The sequence below is a fragment of the Bubalus bubalis genome, chromosome 14, assembly GCF_019923935.1.
Source record: "Bubalus bubalis isolate 160015118507 breed Murrah chromosome 14, NDDB_SH_1, whole genome shotgun sequence".
Lineage (NCBI taxonomy): Eukaryota > Metazoa > Chordata > Mammalia > Artiodactyla > Bovidae > Bubalus > Bubalus bubalis.
The window spans coordinates 16,976,961-16,999,036 of record NC_059170.1 but is presented as its reverse complement, the minus strand read 5'-3'; the positions used below and the strand labels follow the sequence as shown (position 1 = coordinate 16,999,036).

The window sequence follows — 22,076 nt, the reverse complement described above, 5'->3', positions numbered from 1 at the left end:
CGTTTCTCTTGTCTTCTACTGTCTGATCTTTTCTCTCTGGTTCAGAATGTTAGTAAGTACAGGGTTTTTGGTTTTGTTTTTTGGGTGTTTTATTTTTTTTTAATAATAAGTTTATTTATTTACTTATTTTTTACTGTGCTGGGTTCTTCATTGCTGTGCAGGCTTTTCTCTAGTTGTGGAGAGTGGGGGCTACTCTCTAGTTGTGGTGCTCAGTTTTCTCATTGCGGTGATTTCTCTTGTTTTGGGGCATGGGTTCCCTAGCCCATGGCGTCAGCAGTTGCAGTTCCTGGGCTCTAGAGCTCAGGCTCAGCAGTTCTGGCACACAGACTTAGTTACTCTGTGTCACGTGGGATCCTCTCCAATCAGGGATCGAAACCCACGTCTCCTGCATTGGCAGGCGTGTTCTTTACCACTGAGCCACCAGGAAGCCCTACGCACTGGTTTTGTTGCCGTGTGCAGAGTTCATCAAAGATCGGTATAGCTCCTTGGATTAGAAGCACCTGGGGTGCTTGGTTAGGCTACTTTCTGGCCCCATCCAAGACCTGCTGCATTAGAATGGCTGGGGCTGGGACCCCAGATGATTCTGAGACCCCATTGCTACACTGCCCAGCCCCTCCTCACCCTTCTTTTTCAAGCTTCTTGACACGAGAAATTTCCCATGTGCCATGCTCGCAGCTGGCATTTGGTGTGCATGAAGGGGTTGTGAACCCACTGGATATGAAGGACTGTCTCTTACAGAGAGAGAGGCTGGAGTCCAGCAGGGCCATTTGTGACTGAGTATGATGAAAATTTCTATGGCCATTTTTCTTTCAAGCTCCTTCCTGGAGCGAACTGCCACTTTTGTCGAATCCAGGACCTTTATTTTCCCTTTGAACCGCCGTGCAGAAAGGAGAGGATGGCGTCGGGGTCTTTTGTTCGGAGGCGCATCTAAAGGAAGGCTGTGGCGCTTGCTCCTTCTCCATGGCCCCACAGTGGCATTTGTGTAGTCTTGCCTTCCAGAGGTTAATTACAGTGGCCCTGAGTGAGCCTTCCTGCCTGGTCCCTGGACCAATTTTAATTATCCTCCTTTGCCTGTGTGAATAGAGGAGACGAAAGAGGATCAGCTAGCTGGTCTGCTGCCTGTAAAGCGTACCTGGAAACAGCAGTTCACACAAAAGCCCCCTTTGTGTCTTCTGTGTTGCCAGGCCCACTGACAAAAGCTGGATCTTGCAGATTTTATTGTTTGTTTCGGAAGAAACAGTTCATCCTCAGTCTGGGGAACCATTAAGTAGCTGCTGTACGGGGTTTTCTGTTTGTTTTGTTTAGTTTCTGTTTTGTTATATTATTTTAAAGTTTTGACTCTTACAGCTTTATACTGGTGGGGCTGGCATGAATCACAAACAAGTGAACATTTCTGGACTCCCATATATTATCTGCTGATCTTCAGCCAGTCAGGAGCCATCAGTAAATGTCAGACAGCAGAACTGGGAGGTGGTCTTCATCTGTGTCTTCCTACCCTTGTGCTGCATTCAGGAAGAAGTTTGATAAATATTCTCATATTATAAGGGTTGAGTTGTCCTCGTAGTTTTAATTTGGGGCCAATATCAGAGGCCTGGAATTACACGAGCAGAGGCTAGAGGGCATATAGCAGAATTTATTGTGATGTGCAGTTTGCAGTTATTGCCTTGGTCTTTTTCCCAGCTGGAGGTCCTAGGCAATAGAACAGCACATTTGTGGGGAGAGAGTGCGGTCCTGGCATTCTCAGGGATCTTCGGGGTTTAAAATTTGGTTTACATCCACTGCTATTACTTACACAGAGGCGAATATTTGTGCTTTGTAACAAGTTGACTTGGTAGCCTGGAAAATAGACTCTTTTTTGAAGAGTGGAAACACAAGACTATTTGCTTCGATGGCAGTTCCTCTGGCATGCCTCTCTAAAGAAGACTCCTTGAGAGTCATGATTAAATTACAGTCATTTCCCCACTTACTAGTCCCCAGAATTTGCCATGCACTTGGCAATCCCATGTCTTTGCTCACATCTGCCTTCAGCTTGGCAAGCCTGGCTTCCCCTGGGCTATTTGGAATACTCCTATTCATCCTTTAAAGCCTCACTTAAACCTCATCTCTCCTGAGTCTTTTTTCAGACTCATCACCTCAGCAGAATTTGTGTTCCTCTGCTTCGTGGTACATCCTGACACTCGTTACATTGGCTTATAGACATCTTGTTAGAAGCTTGTCTTTCCTGAGATGTGCTCCCCAGCAGGGGAGGGGCCAAAGTGGTGCTTTGTCACTTACCTGTGTGTAACCTTGGAAAGGTTACCTAACCTCTCTGCGCTCAGCTCCTTCTGTCAAGTGGGAAGAACAGTAGTAGGTCTATATATGAGAGAGGTTCCAGCAGGCCTAAGTTTTGCATTATAACCATATTACCATGTGTATTTTCAAAACTTACTGCTTGGTCAAGATTCAGTGGGTGTGTATGTAGGGGTCAGGGAGAGGATTTATTATTGTTTTTTAAATATGAAATTTCCGGAACTCATAGTAGGTAGAAAAACCCCAGTCAGACTCAAGAAACCTTGTTGGCAGATTGTGGAAGATAGAAAAAGAATCCTTCAAACCCTCTCATCTCCTTTCATCTGTCCCTTTCTTATTTCTTCCTCTTCTCGTGTATCTACTGTCTCTGCACAAGCGGAAAAATACGACTGATTTTGCCCCTGAACTTTGTCTCGGTAGAATCTGGTGGAATATTGTTAGGCAGGTATGCTAACAAGTGGAAATACCCAATGACTTATCAGAAAACGTCAGACTTAAGACAGTCACGATTTCCAAGGCCAGTGTTGCTGTAGCTGATGCTTTAAGCCCTAAGAAGAATTTGTTTTTAGTTTCAGAGTTAGTCACAGGTCCAAAAAAATAGGCATGAAGGCGGTAGACCCAAGAGTGTAGAGGGACAGAATGCTAATTTGTGCTTCTTACTAGATGATATCTGGAGCTATGCATAATATAAATATTTTTCTGAGGGTTTTCTCAGCTAAATGTATTTTGACTGCTTTGACCCTCCTGCAATCAGATAAAATTGCATTTAACCCAGCTAAACATAAAGTTTCACACTTTGCAAGCTTTATAAGGCTGTTTGTTAGAAGTTAGATTTTTGTAGCAAGGAAAAAAGATTTTCTCCAGCCAGACCCATTACCAATAACCATCTAGTTCTGGAATTTGAGTGTGTTGCTTACTGCCTGGCTCAGTGACAGGTTCAGGAGACGCAGGTTCGACCCCTGGGTCGGGAAGATCCCCTGGAGGAGGAAATGGCAACCCACTCCAGTATTCTTGCCTGAAAACTCCCACGGACAGAAGAGCCTGGAGGGCTACAGTCCATGGTGTTGCAAAGAGTCGGGTACGACTGAGCAACTGAGCATGCACACGTTGTCCCCACCACCTTCCAGACAGCCGACTCTGGTAACAGAACTAAGAATCGAGGAAAGGGAGGGAAAATAATGCAGACACGGCAGCGGTAAGCAATTGAGAGTGGCGAGGCAGTTCACAGAATTGACAAGCAGTGTGATACCCGGTGGAGTTGCAGTGTCTGCTGCTGTAGGATTCAGGGAGATTACAAGTCAATCAGGGTGATTTAGGGGAAAACAAACTGTGACATGGTTCATGTTTTCCCCCAGATGTTTTTCTGTTTTCTCTCACACACCCAAATTGTCCAATTAATTAAGGAAAACACTGCAGTGGATTTCTTTGAAGCTTTTGCTGGCTGTGAGATTTGAGAGCAAGATTGTATATCTCCTTGATATATAAGAGGGGGAAACAGCTCTTTCTCCTATTTATAGGAGCTCTCAATTCTGGCATCAGTATCTCCTCCAATCTGCAGCTAGGGTCCTCACAGCGGGGCAGAAAGGAGAGCCTAGCAAATCTGCTTCCTTGGTGATGCAGGTATCCCCAATTAGTCAACACTTTCAACTTCTCCCCCATCTGGATGCTTCCCTCAAGTCTCGCCCAGAAAGAGTAAAGAGGCCTTATTTCAAGATGCCATTGTTCCATCCTCAGGCTCAGTTTGAATTGTCTGTAGAGGGCCTTGTGCAGAAGTATTCAGGAAGCATCAGTTGATGAGATCATTTCTTCCCTGTCCTTTCTCTCCTCTCCTTTTCTCCTCACCAGAAGCAACAGGATATGATGGAAAAAAATAGTCTTGGAGTTGGTCACTTCTGCCACAAGCTCTGTGACTTTGACCAGGCTAATTAACCCTTCTGGACCTTTGTATTCTCACAGGTGAAAGCTGTGAGGGATACTTGAGAGTAAATGAAGCAGTGTATGTAGAAATACGATTACAGTACACAAAGTGAATGTTTTGTCAGTTTATTTAGCAAAATTACCGAATGTCTGGTATGTGTAGTGTTGCACTTGACTTTGAAGAGTGTACCAAGATAAATGAGGGTGCAGCATCTGCCTTCACAAAGTTTGAGTTTTTCTTAGCTCGTGCAAGAGATGGAACACTGAATAACCAGGTATCAGAAGAAGGAAAGGGCTATCTGCTTAATTTTTAAACCAGACCCAGGGTAAGGCATGCCATATAGTTTCATTAAATCTTTACAACTCATTCCCATTTCCTAAGTGAAGAAGCTGGGGCAGTGAGAGAAAGGAGCACCATGGGTACGCAGCAGATCTTGTCGACCGGTATAGGTTTACTTATTGGCTGCGACTTGGAAATTTATTACCAGGCAGATAATCACTTCTTGATTTTTAGGTGTTTCTGTTTCCTTACTTACCTTCCTCGGGGTGCTCCTGGGTTCCCCAGTGGCAGTCTCTGTGTAAGGGCACACACTGTCAGAAGGTAGCATGGAGTGGCGGAAACATTGTTTCATCTAAGAAGGAAGCTTGGTTTTTGCTTCTGCTGCCACTGCTTAGTAAACATGTGGTCTCTGCCAGGTCACTAATCTCTTGAATATCATCTGTATGACATGGCTACTGAAAATTTCTTGTAAGTGGTATGTGGTTATATGAATCAAATGAGAGAAATAAAATTGCTTTTTTAGGCATTATACATAATAAAACATAAAGCATTTTATTATGTTAAGATTCTTTTTGAGAAGGGGTCAGAAGTTCATCAAAGGTAATAGTTTCATAAAAGCTTGGTTATGGAAACTTAGAAATGGTTTGAGTTTAACCTGAAGTTTTGAGATCAGTGTCAAATACAGCAAGTAAACTTCCCTACCTAATATCTCTTGGTGCTGTAGTCAAGAAATGTGCTTCTCACTTGAACGATCTTGTGACTTGAGAAGGCATTTTCGTAAGGTGTTTCATACTCTCTAGAAGTAGAAGGAGCACATGACTTGATTTCAGAAGGCCTAGGTTCAAGTGCTAGCATGTAACTCACTCACTCTTACCTTGGATTTTACCTTGCCCCCTTAAGCTTCAATGCGGGATAATGAGGCCTGCTGTTTCTTTGCTTCCGGGTCACTGCAGGACTCAAAAGAGATCTTGGGATGGGAAAGCACCCTGCAGACCACAAGTGGAGGCTGTTTACTTTGCTCGTTCCATAGAGAAGGGGGTACAGGAGTGGGAACGTTTTGGGGACCATCCTGTGACATGTACCCCTCCCTTTCTCTTGCTCCCCTGATGTACAGGTGGATGGGCAGGTGGTCGCATTGCTCGTGCAGAATCTGGAGCGTCTGGATGAGTCTGTGAAGGAAGAGGCGGACGGCGTCCACAACACTCTGGGTAAGGGGGAGAGTGGCCAGCACTTCGTGAGTTTTTGTTTGTTTTGGAGGTTGGCACTCATTTCCTTCTTCCTTTATAATAGAGTCAACAGCCAGAGGGTTTTCCTTTTTTCTGCTCCCAAACTGCCTGTTCAGAAATGAAGACCCTTGTGTAAATTTCATATAACTGCTGCTTTGGTTGGGCTTGCAGGTAATAAAAGCTGAAATCCACTAAGTAGGTGACCTTCCTGGACAAAAACGGCTGGCTTCTCTGAATAGGCCTTTGCCTCTAAAAGTCAGGATAAAGTCTATGCAGGATGAATTTTTTTTTTTGTTTTTCCTTTGGAAAGTATGTATTTTAGGATTTTTGAATCCCCTTCTATTGGTTTTTCTTCCCATTTTTCTTCAGTGAAACTACAAACTTTTGAAGCACTGTGCATAGGCATACCTCATTTTTTGTGTGTGTGCTTTATTGTGCTTTGCAGATGTTACATTTTTACAAATTGAAAATTTGTGGCAACCCTGCATTGTCAAATGATAGATAGCAGTATTTACTAATACAATATTTTTTAAATGTGCATTAAGGTATGCACATTGCTTTTTAGACGTAATGCTATTTATTACACACTTAGTAGATAACAGTATAGTGTAAGTATAACTTTTATATGCACTTGGAAACCGAAAAATTCATGTGATTCTCACTTTATTGTGATATTCACTTTATTGCAATGGTCTGGAACCAAACCCACAATATCTCCAAGGTACACCTGTGCCTTTATTTTATTTGAAAAAGGACATTTTATTTGAAAAAGAGTTAGTATTTCCTTCCCTTCTTATGTGTACTTTGCCATGTAAACTATGAGTTGAAATATTGCTGTTAACTTGTCTGTCCCTTTATCATATGTTCATTTAAGTAGATTCTTCTGCAATATTTCCCCTCCTCCTCCTCAAGTCTCCCCAGTCTTTCCCTCTGCAAAGTTGATTAACCAATAGTCTGTTTAAAATTATAGTTTGGGGTAGCTCTGTTTATCACAATTTGCTGTCTTATAAAACCAAAGGTGATGTATCTGTAAGCAGAGCTTAAGAAACGAACAAGGCCCAGCAGAAGTAGAAATTTTGATGAGGTTAGATTTTCTCCCAGCTCCTTTGTGTCTACCACATATTTCCATTGTAGTTTTATACTCTCTCCTGGGAAATTATCATAAAGAAGGAGGAAGACATAGCACCTAGGGAGTAAGAGAAGAGAGAACACAACAGTCTGTGATCTGGGGGTTGGCTGTAGTCTAGAGCCAGAATTTGGCATTGCCATCTGTTAGCCTAATGCTGAATTTCACTGAATAGAAGGCTTATCAGAAGTCTTAACGGACTGTTTATAAAAAGAGCCTGATGTAATGGGAAAAGCACCAGCCTGTCAATCTGTGAAGATCTGTGTAGTTTCAACTTGGTCCCTTACCAGCAGCTCAAGAGATTCATCCCTCTCTTCCCTACTAAGCATGTGATGTTTGTCAGGCACTGTTCTAGGCCACTGGGTACATTAAAGATGAAATTAGACACAGTTCCTCTTAAGAATCAGACTGATGGGAAAGTCTTGAACAGAAAGGAGAGAGAATACAGGGTATTGTAATAGTATAATAGGAGTCAGTGGGGAGCCCTATGGAAGAGAAGAGGAAGGGTCTCCAAATGACTGGGTAGGAGCAGGTAGCTGATTGAGGCTGAATATGAAGAGGGGTGCATTTTGATGGAGAAATGTGAGCCAGACCCTCAGGCAGGGTAGTATCGTTTGTCAAGTCATGAATGGGTAAGGGCTTTGGGGAAAGACTAGAGATGTGCTGTGGCAGCGAGAGGTAAAGATGGTAGGAGATGGGACCAGAGGAGTGAGTTCGTCCAGACTATGAAAGACCTTCTAAACCTTGACAAGATGTCTGGATTTTATTCTAGTGTTCAATAGAAAGCCACCTAAAGGGTAAGCAGAGTAAGATTAAAGGCATCAGAGATTAAAAAGAATGAGCCAATTTCTTAGAAAACGTCAAAAGTAATTTAAGGTATTCAAATGGTCTCCATCTCTCAGCGGTCTCGTTGCTACTCTGCTCTCACAGCTTTGTGTCTACTCCCCGGGGGGGCTGCCTGGACATCCTTTAAGTAGCCATTGGTGAGGCCGACATGGGCTGAAGAGTGAGAAGGAAAGAGGTGTATTGCTTCCTTCAGCTCTTTCTCCTAAAGGCTCTGGGCGTTGTGCTTAGAGAGCTCAGAGCTCCATCTGCTCTCTGGTAGTAACATATCCTGGCATGGGGAGCAGCAGGGGCCTGAGGGAAAGGAAGGCACTGAATGTGTTCAAATGAGGGTTGGTTTGTACAGTTGCGTTTGTTCTTGGCTGTGCTAGGTCTTTGTAGTGGCATGTGGGCTCTTCTCGACAGTGCAAAGGTGCTTCCCTGGCTGCAGCACAGACTCTAGTTGCGGTGCGTGGGCTCTCTAGTTGCAGCAAGCAGGCTTAGTTGCCCTGTGGTGTGTGGGGGTCTTAGTTCCCCAGCCAGGGATTGAACCCGCATCCCCTGCATTAGAAAGTCAACTCCTAACCACTGGACCATCAGGGAAGTCTGTAGTTTTTTTTTTAATGGCTTTTTTTTAGTCTCATAATCATACAATCACTTTTTTTTTTTTCCTCCTTATTTAAAATTTTTCTATTAAATGGCAATGTGCTTGTTGTAGGAGGTAGCAGGACCAAGTATATTTGCTTCTGAGTACCTGACAGTTACCTCTGCCAGCATGGCCTTTCCTGTCTATGCACCTTGTTTTGTTCAATTAAGAAGATCATGCTTGCTTCCCTTGTAGTATCTGAAGAAAGAGATCTGAAAGTGGGTGAATCAGGAGAGGAAGAGGCTCTGAATTCTTCCACTGATTTTTCCCTATAAGGCTTCTGCCCAGCCCCCTGTGTCTTCCGTCACAGGTCTCAGGGACCGTAGTACTGTGACAGGAAGAGGGCCTTGTTAGGCAGATACTCACACTTTGTGTATTCTGCTGCAGTGTTCTACACAGCAGAAAACCTTTCACTATTCCTTTAGTGAATTCTGACAAGTTCAGTTATGAGTTTTACTTGTAACATAACTTGAAAGGAAAAAAAAACAACATAGCATGTCCCTAGTTAATCTAAGAATGACAACACAGCATCTGGCTGGGAGGAATACAGGCAAGCGGGAAGAGGAATATAATGTCTGGCATGGGAAGCAGGCTACAGATGGAAACAAAGTTGCCCTCCCAAATGACTGGTGTCTGTCTCTCTGCAGCTATTGTGGAAAACATGGCCGAGTTCCGGCCGGAGATGTGCACAGAGGCCGCCCAACAGGGTCTTCTGCAGTGGCTGTTGAAGAGGCTGAAGGTAAATCTTTTCAGGGTGCATGGCTCATGCTGGGTCACTGGCACAGGTTGTTATTCCTGTGCTGTGTGATCTCATTTGGGAATCTTTTGGCAAATGTTGCCTCTTTCTTTGCTTCTCTTCTTCCATTTGTTTTAAAAATAGCCTTTAATAGCCCCGAAAATAATATAAACATGTTGTCAACACAAATTCACATAGTACAGAAGGTTTATACTGGAAATAGAAGTTCTCCTCTGCTGATTCCTTCTAGTTCCACTTCTCAGAGACAGCCACTGTTAACAATGTTTTATCTATCCTTCCAGAAATTGTCTCTGTAAATAGGAGTGTATGTGTGTGTTTATATGTGTTTCACAAATAGAATCATACATAATTTTCTTTTGCAAGTTGATTTTTTTTCACTGAACTAGTGGCTGCCTAGTATTCTGTTTTATGGTTGTGTCAAATTAATGTAACCATTCCCCTGTTCATAAGTTTTTTGCTCTTAAAACAGCACAATAGTGAGTATCCCCATGTACACACACACTGTTTTGTTTTCTTTTTTTTTTTGCACACTTGTGTCAGTTTATCTGTAGGATAAATTCCTAGAAATAGAATTGTAACGTTAAAGGGTATGCACATTAACATTTTTGGTAAATGTTGCAGAATTGTCCTCTATCAGTTGCTCCACTGAGTTGAGATGTCTATTTCCCCTAGCAATATTGGACATTGTCAAACTTAAAAGTTTGTTAATTTGATAAGTGAAAACTGGCATTTTATTTTAATTTGGAATTTTAAAATCAAGTACAGGTGTTGGCTTTCACCTGTTTATTAGCCAGTTGTATTCATCTCTTCTAGCTTCCTATTTATGTGCTTTGTTCATATTTCTGTTGGATCATTCATTGATCTGTTGATCTGTTGGCTCATTGGTCTGTTGGATCATTCATTCACTTTCCTTGTTAGCATAGTCCTTTGATCATCTTTTGACCATTTAGTGCCTGTACCATAGAGTGAATGAGGAAAGGGAGAGGTCAGGGCTTCTCTCGAGATAGTGTTAACCAAAGATGTGCTGGGAGGAGGTTTGGAACTACTTAATACTGTAGTACTGAAATATTTTGGGCAAGCAAGGATTCCCAGCTTTTCAGTGAGAAAGCTTGTTTGTGGCTGGAATGATTCTTTAGGTAGTCCTGGCCTTGCTGAGCTCCAGAGGGTCATAGAGATGCAGAAACTCTGAGGTGCATCAGGTCCAATTTATCCCCACCCCTGCCTCCCCCTCTCCCCCGCCTCCCCCCCTCCCCTGCTCCCACTGTCTTGGCAGGGGTGAGGAGGAAGATTCTGCTTAAGATATCATATGTCCACATGGTTCCCTCTCTTTCTGACAATTTAGGTCTTCCCAAATCCTTCTTATTTAACCCTTTGTTGCCATTAAATCTGTAACATAGACTTTCATAACATGACTTGAGGACACTCAGCTAGCCTGTATGTTCTCATCAGTGGGTAGCGGCACACTTGCTGGTATAAGGATAAACTTAGTGCGTAGTTCAGGGGATGGCAACCGCCTGTCCACACATACACACCCTCACCTTTCCTTTGGGGACAGAGTCAAGTCTGGTTAACTCACTCATTGTCATGTTTGCAGCTTCCTTTTGACCTCCTCTCGTGAATCTTTATGTCCTTTGGTTTCCCCATGGAATTACACTCTCATCTCCCTCAGTTTCTTCGTTCCTTGATATTCAACAAAACTTTATTCTGCCAAGCTGTGAGACATTTTGGGGGTGAGGAGTAGGGGAGAGGAAAGTAAAACACAGAGCTAAGGTGATGGGCTAGATGGCAGGGACCTGAGTCTTAATGGGATGGCCACGGGTTGGGGCCACAATTGTATACAAAATAATCTGATAATTTTTGTCTTTGTGAGGTCAGGACCAATCTTTCCCAGGTGCTTGAGGCTTGGTACTGAATCAGGGATCTTTATTAAACTAGAATATCCGGCCTCTTCTGCCTTTTGAAAGGTGTTGAAACTTGCCGGTCTTTTTATGAATTGGTAACAGGAGGGGAAATTGAGACCTTTGGGTGTTTGGTTGGATTCCATTACTCTTATGAGAGTAATAAAGAGGCCCATTTGGCCGTCTTGCAAGCTTTTGACTCTTGCCTTTCAGCCGTAGTGTTTATGCGATCCTCGGGGCACAAATAGCCATGTTGTTATCTCTAAAACAGTTTTTCAAAATTTGGGGGTATCTAACCATTAAAATGCTATTTGGTTATTTTACTAGTAAGCGAAAATTCTTAGAAAATTCTGTGCTGACCAGACATTAATGAAAGTTTCGCTTCAGGGTGAGGCCAGCAAGAAGTCATGTGTTTAAAAGCAATTCCTTGCTCTTATTTCTCACAATCTGGAGAAGCGCTTACTGTAATCTTCACGATCATAATCATCTTGGTGAAGCAGATTGAATGATGGACCCAGATCCTTACTTTCACAGGTAGAACTTTAAAAAAATACAAATTCCCAGACGTACTTTCTCAGTCTCTGTCTTCAGTGTATTTTAGACACGTTCCACGTGTGGTTATAAATGTACAGTGAATTATAAGATCCACTGGTCTCTAGAAATGTGAGCATTTTTGTTACCTGTTTTTGTTCAGTACTACTCCAAAACTAATTTAAAACTTCATTTTCATTATACCATTCCCTGTTCAAGAACCTTCCTACAGTGATGCTAATGCCCTCTGCATCAGATCCCACCATCTCTGCCTACTTTTTAAGGCCCCTTAACCTGGCCTGATCTGACCCTTCCATTTCTCAGTTTTGAAACATTGGCCTTTTAGTTTTCAGACATGCCTCTCTACGTTTGCAAAGGTCAACATTGTTGACCTCTATGTCTTTGTTCCTGTTCCTCCCTCCACCAGGAATGACTCCTGCCTTATATATTTCTAAATTGTACATAACCTTCTTAAACCAACTTAAACCCCTACTCGTCCATATTGCCACCACCATTTTTTGAACTGGAAGGAATCTTATAAGTTCTATAAAAAATTAAAAATCAAGACCTGTAGAGATTAAGACAGTTAAGATCCCCAAATTCATGTAGCTAGTTAGAGATAGAGCTAGAATTAAAACCTAAGCTTCCAGACTTTCTTCATGTACTCTTTACATAGCACTACTTTGCCCATACTGCCCTCTTTCTTTTCTGAATATCAATCTTTTTTTTTTTTTTCATGTTGGTTCTCTTCTGGGAGTTAGCAGATCTGGGTTCTAACATATGCCTATAGCTGTGTGAAACATACCCTCATGGAGTATTTTTTCTTCATCACCTGGGAGACTTTCATATTATTATGTGTGCTCCTGGTCTTTCTCCAAATATCCTTAAACTCCTTAACAGCAAGGACTAGGACTTCATCATATGTGCATCTCTTCCCCGTTGTTCTCTGGGTGTGATTCCCAACGAGGAGCGTCAAAATTACCTGGCCACTTGTTGGAAATGTACATTCTTGAACCCGCCCCAGACTCACTAAATCTGCCCAGCTTGGAGTGGAGCCAGCGATCTGTGTTTTAAGAAGCCCTCCAGGAGACTCTGATGTATGCTGAAGTCTGAGAACCCCTTTTATATTTACATTGCTTTATAAAACCTTGCTACCTAACTGATCATCCATTGTTTATTCAGTAGTCCTTGAGTAACCCCTAAGTGAATGGCACGTTAGTCAGTCTCCTTTCGGTACTAGTAGCCTAGCAAGCAGTATATAGAGATACTTACAGATTTTTTCATTCACTAAATGAAACCTTACTAATTTGTGCTGCTAATGGGGATAAAACCCATTTCAAAGGATTGCATTAAAAGATTTAACAAGTAAGCAGATAACTGTAGTGTGAGAGACGCTGCACCATAGTTCACTTTTTGATGGGGAATAGAAACTTATTAGGATACTGTATACTATGGAAAATAATACCAAAACTTTTTTCTTTTTTAAAGAAACAAAATTAAGATTGCTTTTTGTTTCCCAATGAAATCACTGCTTCAAAAACAGTTGCAATATTCAGCATTGAGCTCATGAGCTGAGAATTGGCTACAGTGTACTACATGTACTACTGGTTGACGCTAAGTCCTTGGCCTCTTATGACCAGGAGTTGGGATTTTTGTAGGGCACAGGTTGCTCTGACGATTGTACAGGGCTGGAGCCATGTCTGAACCTGCCCCAGGTACCAGAGGAAAGCTGCAGAAATAATTTGCAGCTTTTGGCTGCGGGCGGTAGCATAATTGTCTTGTACTTTCCAAAAAAGCAGCAGCTCCCCAAAAGGTGAAGTTTAATTTTATTCAGGGCTGGTGTGTGCTGAGTACAAACCTATGCTCGACTCTGTAATTACTCTGACAGCTGAAAGATTTAGGATCACCAGGCTCCTGGATGGAGGAGAGCCCCAGAAGCTCCAACTCCCATTGGGTAACTTTGCAAAATCCAAGAGAAGATACCTGGTAAATGAATTCTCCCTCCTCCGGATTTTGACTAAATGTCCTTGTAATTTGGCAGTTTGGTATTTTGCAGGCTTGGAGACTGTCATCTCTGAGTGAGATTTAAACAGAAATAAAACTTCCTTCATGACTTTTGTCTTTGGCTAGACATGAAAGATTAGTCTCCTTTTTTCCCATCAAGCCCACGGTTTCACTCAGTGTAGGAGATATCAGGCAGGTTAGAGAGGCAGAGTAATTTTGCGAAGATCACATAGGTAGTAACTAATGTGTGGAACTGAGATTCTAACCTGGATATTTCTGATCCCAGTCATCTGAAAAACATGTAGCACCTACTATGTGTTCAGTTCAGTTCAGTCTCTCAGTCATATCCGACTCTTTGCAACCCCATGGACTGCAGCACGCCAGGCCTCCCTGTCCATAACCAACTCCTGGAGTTTACTCCGACTCATGTCCATTGAGTCGGTGATGCCATCCAGCCATCTCATTCTCTGTCGTCCCCTTCTTCTCCCACCTTCAATCTTTCCCAGCATCAGGGTCTTTTCCAGTGAGTCAGTTCTTTGCATCAGGTGGCCAAAGTATTGGAGTTTCAGCTTCAGCATCAGTCCTTCCAATGAATATTCAGGACTGGTTTCTTTTAGGATGGACTGGTTGGATCTCCTTGCAGTCCAAGGGACTCTCAAGAGTCTTCTCCAATACCGCAGTTCAAAAGCATCAATTCTTCGGTGCTCAGCTTTCTTTATAGTCCAACTCTCATATCCATACATGACTACTGGAAAAACCATATCCTTGACTTAGACAGACCTTTGTTGACAAAGTAATGTCTCTGCTTTTTAATATGCTGTCTAGGTTAGTCATAACTTTTCTTCCAAGGAGCAAGCATCTTTTAATTTCATGGCTGCAGTCACCATCTGCAGTGATTTTGGAGCCCCCCAAAATAAAGTCTGACACTGTTTCCACTGTTTCCCCATCTATTTGCCATGAAGTGAGGGGACCAGATGCCATGATCTTAGCTTTCTGAATGTTGAGTTTTAAGCCAACTTTTCACTTTCCTCTTTCATTTTCATTAAGAGGCTCTTTAGTTCTTCTTCACTTTCTGCCGTAAGGGTGGTGTCATCTGCATATCTGTGATTATTGATACTTCCATATTGTGTTAGGTACTTCCATATTGGGCTTCCCTGATGGCTCAGTGATAAAGAATCTGCCTGCCAATGCAGGACACCTGGGTTTAATCCCTGGGTTGGGAAGACTCCCTGGATTAGGAAATGGCAACCCACTCTGGTATTCTTGCCTGGGAAATCCCATGGACAGAGGAGCCTGGCAGGCTATAACCGATGCGGTTGCAAAAGAGTCAGACACAACTTAGTGACTAAACAACAGCAACTTCCATATTATTTAATTCTTATAGTAACCCTCCAGAGAAGATGTTATTTTATTGTCTCCATTTTACAGATAAAGAAACTTGAGACCAGGAATATTACTTCAGTCATAGATGACCATTCTTAATTTATGGTGCCATCAATATCTCAGTAATTTTTTTATAAGGTCTTATGCCAAAAAGGACCTAATAGTCCCATTTAAGGCAGTTAGGTGCAAACAATTTCATACGTATTTATGTCCTAAGAATTTAGTAGCCATTTGAAAAAATGAAATGCTTGGATTAAAATATATTTTTTATTTCATTCTTAAATACCACAACTGCTTTCCGATAGATGTGTGTGCCTTTTGAGTACTGCACAACTTCTAAAACCTTGGAATCAGATTGAACACCACCATCTTTGTTTCTTCTCCACGTTGATTTTCACACAGCTCTTTTATCATAGTAACCACCCAAAGCCAGCCCGTCAAAGAAAGGATGTCATCAAAAGAAAACAGTACCTGGAGCTAATGGTTGATGCATTCACTATTCCACAGATGTTAGATGTCACTGTGCTTTTCTTGGAAATACTGTGAACCCTTGGAATCCCCTGTGGATTCAGTATGGTGTCCCATGGCACACAGTTTGGGAACTGCAGACTTTGGGTTACATACATAGTGCATGCTTCTGAGTGAAGTCTCGGTGTGTCTGATCCTAGATTTACGTCCTTTTTTTTTTAATATACATGTATTACTTGATGAAATCAATTTTAATTCAGCGTAACCTTTTAAATGATGTAAGTGGATCAGGTTCATGCAAATTCACCTCTGTTTGCTGTCATGTTTAATTTTTTGTCTTAAATTTAGCAAGTGCCTACTAAACAACTTGTTGGGAAAAGAGGGAAACCTTCCCCCCTACCTTGGAGATAGAATTTTATACAATCAAGTAAAAGCCAAGAGTCATTGGAATCACAGAAAGGCTATTGCTCCAGGGGCCTGATATCTTTTGGCTTCTTTCAGTTGAGTGTATCTTGTTTGAACCAAGAACCTTGACCCTTAAAAAGCTACATATAAGTTGGTATGGCTTAAATCACTTCAACTAGCAATAAATATATAAATCCATCGCTCAGTCATGTCTGATTCCTTGTGACCCCATGGACTGCAGTGCACCAGGCTTCCCTGTCCACCGTGAACTCCCAGAGCTTGCTCAAACTCGTGTCCATTGAGTCAGTGATGCCATCCAACCATCTCATCCTCCGTCGTCCCCTTCTCCTTCTGCCTTCAGTCTTCCCCAGCATCAGGATCTTTTCCAGTGAGTCAGTTCTTTGCATCAGGTGGCCAGAGTACTGGAACTTCAGGTTCAGCCTCAGTCCTTTCACTGAATATTCAGGGCTGATCGCCTTGAGGATTGACTGGTTGGATCTCCTTGCAGTCCAAGGGACTCTCAAGAGTCTTCTCCAACACCACAGTTCAAAAGCATCAATTCTTCCTTGCTCAGCTTTCTTTACTGTCCAGCTCTCACATCCATATGTGACTACTGGAAAAACCATAGCTTTGACTCGACGGACTTTTGTCAGCAAACTAGCAATACTCATAACTTAAATAATTTGAGTGATTTGATTAGCAGATTCTTCATTCTGATAGAGATACTCACCCCTTGGCTTTTCACTTTTGTGTTTTGATTTGTATAAAACTGTTTTTCTTAAAGTGAAAAATACCACAGTTTGCATTTAAACACTGGCTGTTGTACTGAATTTCCTGAAACAAGACCTTAAGCTTGCCCAGGGAGCATACCTTGCAGTCAGCACATGTAAGACCTTGTATTTACAGATCTTTTAACCTGAGATGGGTCATACCTGGTCAGCCTCCTGGAGCCCTGTGGGGTGCACGTAGGCTCGATGAGGAAGACGTGCAGAGAGAGCTGAAAAGATGCTGGGTGTTGCTTCATTAGGGGCCAGTCTTCGTTCTTAAGCGCAAAATCAATGTCCAAACAGAACTGTGAATGGTGCTAAGGGGATGGCGGTATTAGCTTCAAGATAAACACCTCCCCTGTCCTTTCCAGGTACAGTAATTATTTCTCAGTTCAAAAACCTGGATGGGTAGCAGGGTTGCTGCTGATTAACAGCTGTTATTGTGCCTGCATTTTAAGGATCGAGGGTCCAGTAAATAAAAACACATCGATGAGGCTCATGCTCCTCTCTGTGTCCCTTTATCCACGGGGTATCGTTAATGGTGAGGCACTTGAGTTTCGCTCAGGAACAACAATGTGGGTTACCGTGAAAGATGGGCTCTGCAGTGCATGTGTCCCCTCTGCGACTCCAAGTAGCAGAGCATGCAGCAGGAAAAGAATTGTGGGTAGTAATTTGGGTGTTAAAATATTAACACATTTCTGCATATTTAATGTGGTTTCCTTTTTAAATAGTAGGCAGATTATGGCCCATGAGCAGATAGGTTTATGATTTCAAATTAAATTTTAAACATTAAAAAAAATTAAAAAATCCAAAAAGGAACTACTTTGTTACAAAGACATTCAGCTAATCTAAATAAGAACTGGCTTTGTTTTCAGCTTCTCTGATCATCTGTCCATAGGCTAATTTACAGCCTAATTTTATGACCGTCACTCGTGACTGAAGCTTCATGATAGATTTTAGTCTTAAAAACTTTCATTCATCTACTTTGCATTTGAGTACATATCATGTGCTCAACCATAGTCCCTAGACTCACAATGGGGAATCTGGGACAGCTTCACAGAGGAGGTGACATTTGTATCTGGGCATTAGAAGGGTGAGGACCGCTGTGTACATAATGCTGTTTATGGTTTTGCTACGTTGTACTTGAGTCTGGTCTCTCGAGAGCAGAGGCAGACTTTTTTTTACCCATAACCTACCTTTTCCTGTTCTCACTTCTCTATCTCTCCAGTTCAGATCCTAATACTTGTGGAGAAAATTGTCCTGGGGAAAGAAACAAGGGCCCTTAACATATTTCTCCTTTCTCCTGTTTTCCCACAGGCAAAGATGCCTTTCGATGCCAACAAACTGTATTGTAGTGAAGTGCTGGCCATACTGCTCCAGGACAATGATGGTGAGGCTCCCTCTCGGTATTGACATTCTGTTCGGATAGGAGCCAGGCTTGTTTCAGATGATGACAGCAAGCTCTCTTGCCTTTGGCATCCCCTTGCTCTCCCTCTCGCTCTCTGTGCAGCTTTTGTACTCTGTCAAGCTGTATTGATTTTGTTTGCTGATGTATCAGTGTTAGACGGCTGTAAAATCTGACAGTTAGCTTCATTTTTTTTTTTCTTCTTCTATTTTTTTCCCCCTTTTAGAAAACAGGGAATTGCTTGGGGAGCTGGATGGAATCGATGTGCTTCTTCAGCAGTTATCCGTGAGTAATTCTTATGCTTCCTGTCTGCCATGAAGATACATGGCTTGTATCTTTAAATGGGAGGTGGAACTGGAGATTGTGGGAAGGAATCAGCCATGTGATGAAGCCATATGGGGTGTGTTGGCAGGCTTCAGGTCACACTGGAGGCACATGGTTCGCCTCCTTTCTTAGTTCGTTTGCTCTTTATGACCAGATAGCACCATGTGTCTGGTGTGGACTTTCTCAGGCTCCTGATGTTTGTCAGTCCCAAAGACTTGTGCTTCCCACTTAAGTATATATTTTTGAGCCAAGAATGCCACATTATTTTCAGTTGACCCACTCCCAAGATTATTCACTTTCTTTTCTCAGTCTGCCACTAAATTGGAGTCTGTTCATTTAGGATCCAGGTAAGCTTCACGTGTACAAGTTCCAGTGCAACAGGATAGAGGTCAAAGAGGAGGATAGGGGGAGGATGTGGCACTGGAGGCTGGAAAAAGAAATTAGAAATTGCCATTTGCTCAGTGTAAGAAATGTAAATCCCATCGAAATGTTCTGCTGGCATTCTGAAAATACTGTTAAGATTTTTTTTTCCTAACCAGTCTCATCTGTGCTATTCCAAAACCAAGACTGAAAATAGATCATTTGGATAAAATCTTTAGAGTGTTGGGAGTGTCTGAGATGTCAGTTTGCATACAGCTTCCATCCTGGTGCCAGCAGCCTGAGTGGTTTGGCCTTCACCCCAAAAAATAGAGCTTTGAAATGTGAATCTCTTCCCAGTTCTGGGAAAGTGCTTAGTCCTGCTCCTATAAGATTGATCATTTTGTAGCAGACTGTATGGGTATGCATACACTGTTAAGAAGCTTTCCTCTTAACATGCCATGTATCTCTGGCAAAGATAAAAGCTGCTTGAAGCCATTCCCACGACTTAGAGCCACAAATGGTCTGTAAGGCAGTTCATTAGCCCTGGTGATTAGGAAACTGTTCCTTATTTTGGGCCAGGATTTGCCCTTCAGAACTGTGGTTTGTTTTACAAGGGGAAGAAACGTGTTGTGGTCGGGTGGGCCAAGTGGAGAGCTTTGGGGTGAGGGTAGCTGGCAAAGTTGTTTCTTGATCTGGGTGATGGTTTCAGGGATGTTCACCTTACTCATTTAGCTGTACATGTTACAGAGTTTTCTGTAGGTAAATATGTTTCATAATAAAAAGATTTTGTTGGTTTTTGTTAAATCTGCCTCCTTGGAACTATGAATCACTCCTGGACCTAATGGTCAGTTGAGTGGTTTTCTGTTGTTGTTGTTGTGGGGTTTTTTTGTTTTTTGTTTTTGCATGTAGCCATTTATTTAATACCTGTGAATCAGCCTAGTTTCTCTAAAATGGAAACAGATGAGAATTTTGTTTGATAGGGCTCTGCTTCTTCAGTTGTAGGATTATTGGAGTAGACAGGCTTCAGAAATTGGTGAAAGCTGGTTGATGAAAAGACCTTCTCTTATGATTCTGTGCCTTCTGTTATTTTTGCTTGACAGGTGTTTAAAAGACACAATCCTAGCACAGCCGAGGAGCAGGAGATGATGGAAAATCTGTTTGATTCCCTCTGTTCCTGCCTAATGCTGAGTTCCAATCGTGAGCGCTTCCTTAAAGGCGAGGGTCTTCAGCTGATGAATCTCATGCTAAGGTATGCTTCTCATCTCCTATCATGTCCTAGCTGTCCATCTTTTTTTGTCCAACTCCTCACTGTTAGCCTGGATTCGAGAACATGTAGCTAGCTATGATCTTTTATTCCTTTGAGTTTCCTAGATATGTAAAACAGTAGTCTTAAGGTGAGTGTATAGTCTTTTCTGAAGTTAGTTTGGATGAATACAGAGTATGTTTTGGTCTGTTTGTATCCTATTGTTATGTCATTTGGTACTAGGACCACTCCATTGAAGGGAAATTTTGTTGTTGTTGTTCCTTGTCATAGTGTGTTGGTTTGGGGAAATCTAGTCATTAATTTCTAAACATACCCTATGTTAATTTCTAAACTTAGCCCAATTTTCTTTTTATCTTATGTAGACCTATCTATGCCATATGTTTGTCCATATTTTTACTATTGACAAAAATCTGGTGGCTCAGATGGTAAAGAATCTGCCCACAATGCGGGAGGACCAGGTTCGATCCCTGGGTCAGGAAGATCCCCTGGAGAAGGAAATGACAACCCACTCCAGTATTCTTGCCTGGAGAATTTCATGGACAAAGGAGCCTGGCAGGCTACAGTCCATGGGGTAGCGGAGTCAGACATGACTGAGCGACTAACATACTTTACTATTGACAGCAGAATGTAATTCCTATTTTTCATTTATACATACTTTTCATTATATATTATTTTCAGTAATGAGTTATACCTTGCCATGTGGCTAGCATAGGAGATATGAAAATGTGCAAGACAGTTCTAGAACTTTCTTCATAATTCCTTCCTTGTATCAGTTCAGTTCAGTCATTCAGTCGTGTCCGACTCTTTGTGACCCCATGAATTGCAGCACTCCAGGCCTCCCTGTCCATCACCAACTCCCAGAGTTCACTCAAACTCATGTCCATCGAGTCAGCGATGCCATCCAGCCATCTCATCCTCTGTCATCCCCTTCTCCTCCTGCCCCCAATCCTTCCCAGCATCAGAGTCTTTTCCAATGAGTCAACTCTTCTCATGAGGTGGCCAAAGTACTGGAGTTTCAGCTTTAGCATCATTCCTTCAAAAGAACACCCAGGGCTGATCTCCTTTAGAATGGGCTGGTTGGATTTCCTTGCAGTCCAAGTCTCAGGAGTCTTCTCCAACACCACAGTTCAAAAACATCAATTCTTTGGCGCTCAGCTTTCTTCACAGTCCAACTCTCACATCCATACATGACAACTGGAAAAACCATAGCCTTGACTAGATGAACCTTTGTTGGCAAAGTAATGTCTCTGCTTTTGAGTATGCCATCTAGGTTGGTCATAACTTTCCTTCCAAGGAGTAAGCGTCTTTTAATTTCATGGCTGCAATCACCGTCTGCAGTGATTTTTGAGCCCCAAAAAATAAAGTCTGACCCTGTTTCCATGTTTCCTGTTTCCCTGTTTCCCCATCTATTCCCCATGAAGTGATGGGACCAGATGCCGTGATCTTCATTTTCTGAATGTTGAGCTTTAAGCCAACTTTCTCACTCTCCTCTTTCACTTTGATCAAGAGGCTTTTTAGTTCCTCTTCACTTTCTGCCATAAAGGTGGTGTCATCTGCATATCTGAGGTTATTGATATTTCTCCTGGCAATACCTAGATCTAATTTAAAGCTCAAACAGTAAACAATCTGCCTGCAGTGCGGAAGACCTTGGTTTGATCCCTGGGTCAGTAAGATCCACTGGAGAAGGGAATGGCAACCCACTCCAGTATTCTTGCCTGGAGAATTCCATGGAGGAGGAGCCTGGCAGGCTCCAGTCCATGGGGTTGCAAAGAATCAGACATGACTGAGTGACTGTCACTTTCAGTTCACTTTCATATCTTATTATTTGTGCATTCATTTCTTAAAATACTTAAAGTAGGTTTCATATTAGTGTAATTCACAGAATCTGGAAGTAAATGGGAGATAGCTTGTAATTGATAACTCTTGAGAAATCTGGCTTGGAAGCAGATTAGAGATATAGGGTGAAGGGGTAACCAGAGTGGGGTGTTTAGTTGACAATGGTCAGTTTTTTAAATTGAGAGATGTAAGAGCATGTTTGATTGGTTGGAGGTCTGAGCATTATGGGATTATCCTTTATGAAACTGAACCCAAGTCTGCTGTTTTGAAACATATCTGGATAGATTGAAAATTTCAGTGAAAAGAATTTTTAATAAATTTGATACATATCTCTTAAATATAACTTAGAATATGGACATACAAAACTG

At 42.2% G+C, this 22,076-nt stretch overlaps 1 protein-coding gene across 2 annotated transcripts in view; it reads left to right on the top strand.

The window, feature by feature from the left end:
• Positions 1-22,076, top strand: part of CTNNBL1 (catenin beta like 1) — a 170,494-nt gene that overhangs the window by 62,358 nt on the left and 86,060 nt on the right. For both annotated transcript variants that reach the window (XM_006051738.4, XM_044927661.2), the window contains exons 6-10: positions 5,601-5,694; positions 8,954-9,045; positions 17,837-17,909; positions 18,151-18,209; positions 19,709-19,857. In XM_006051738.4, the coding sequence (XP_006051800.1) occupies positions 5,601-5,694; positions 8,954-9,045; positions 17,837-17,909; positions 18,151-18,209; positions 19,709-19,857 (467 nt within the window). The remainder of the gene's footprint in view (positions 1-5,600; positions 5,695-8,953; positions 9,046-17,836; positions 17,910-18,150; positions 18,210-19,708; positions 19,858-22,076) is intronic.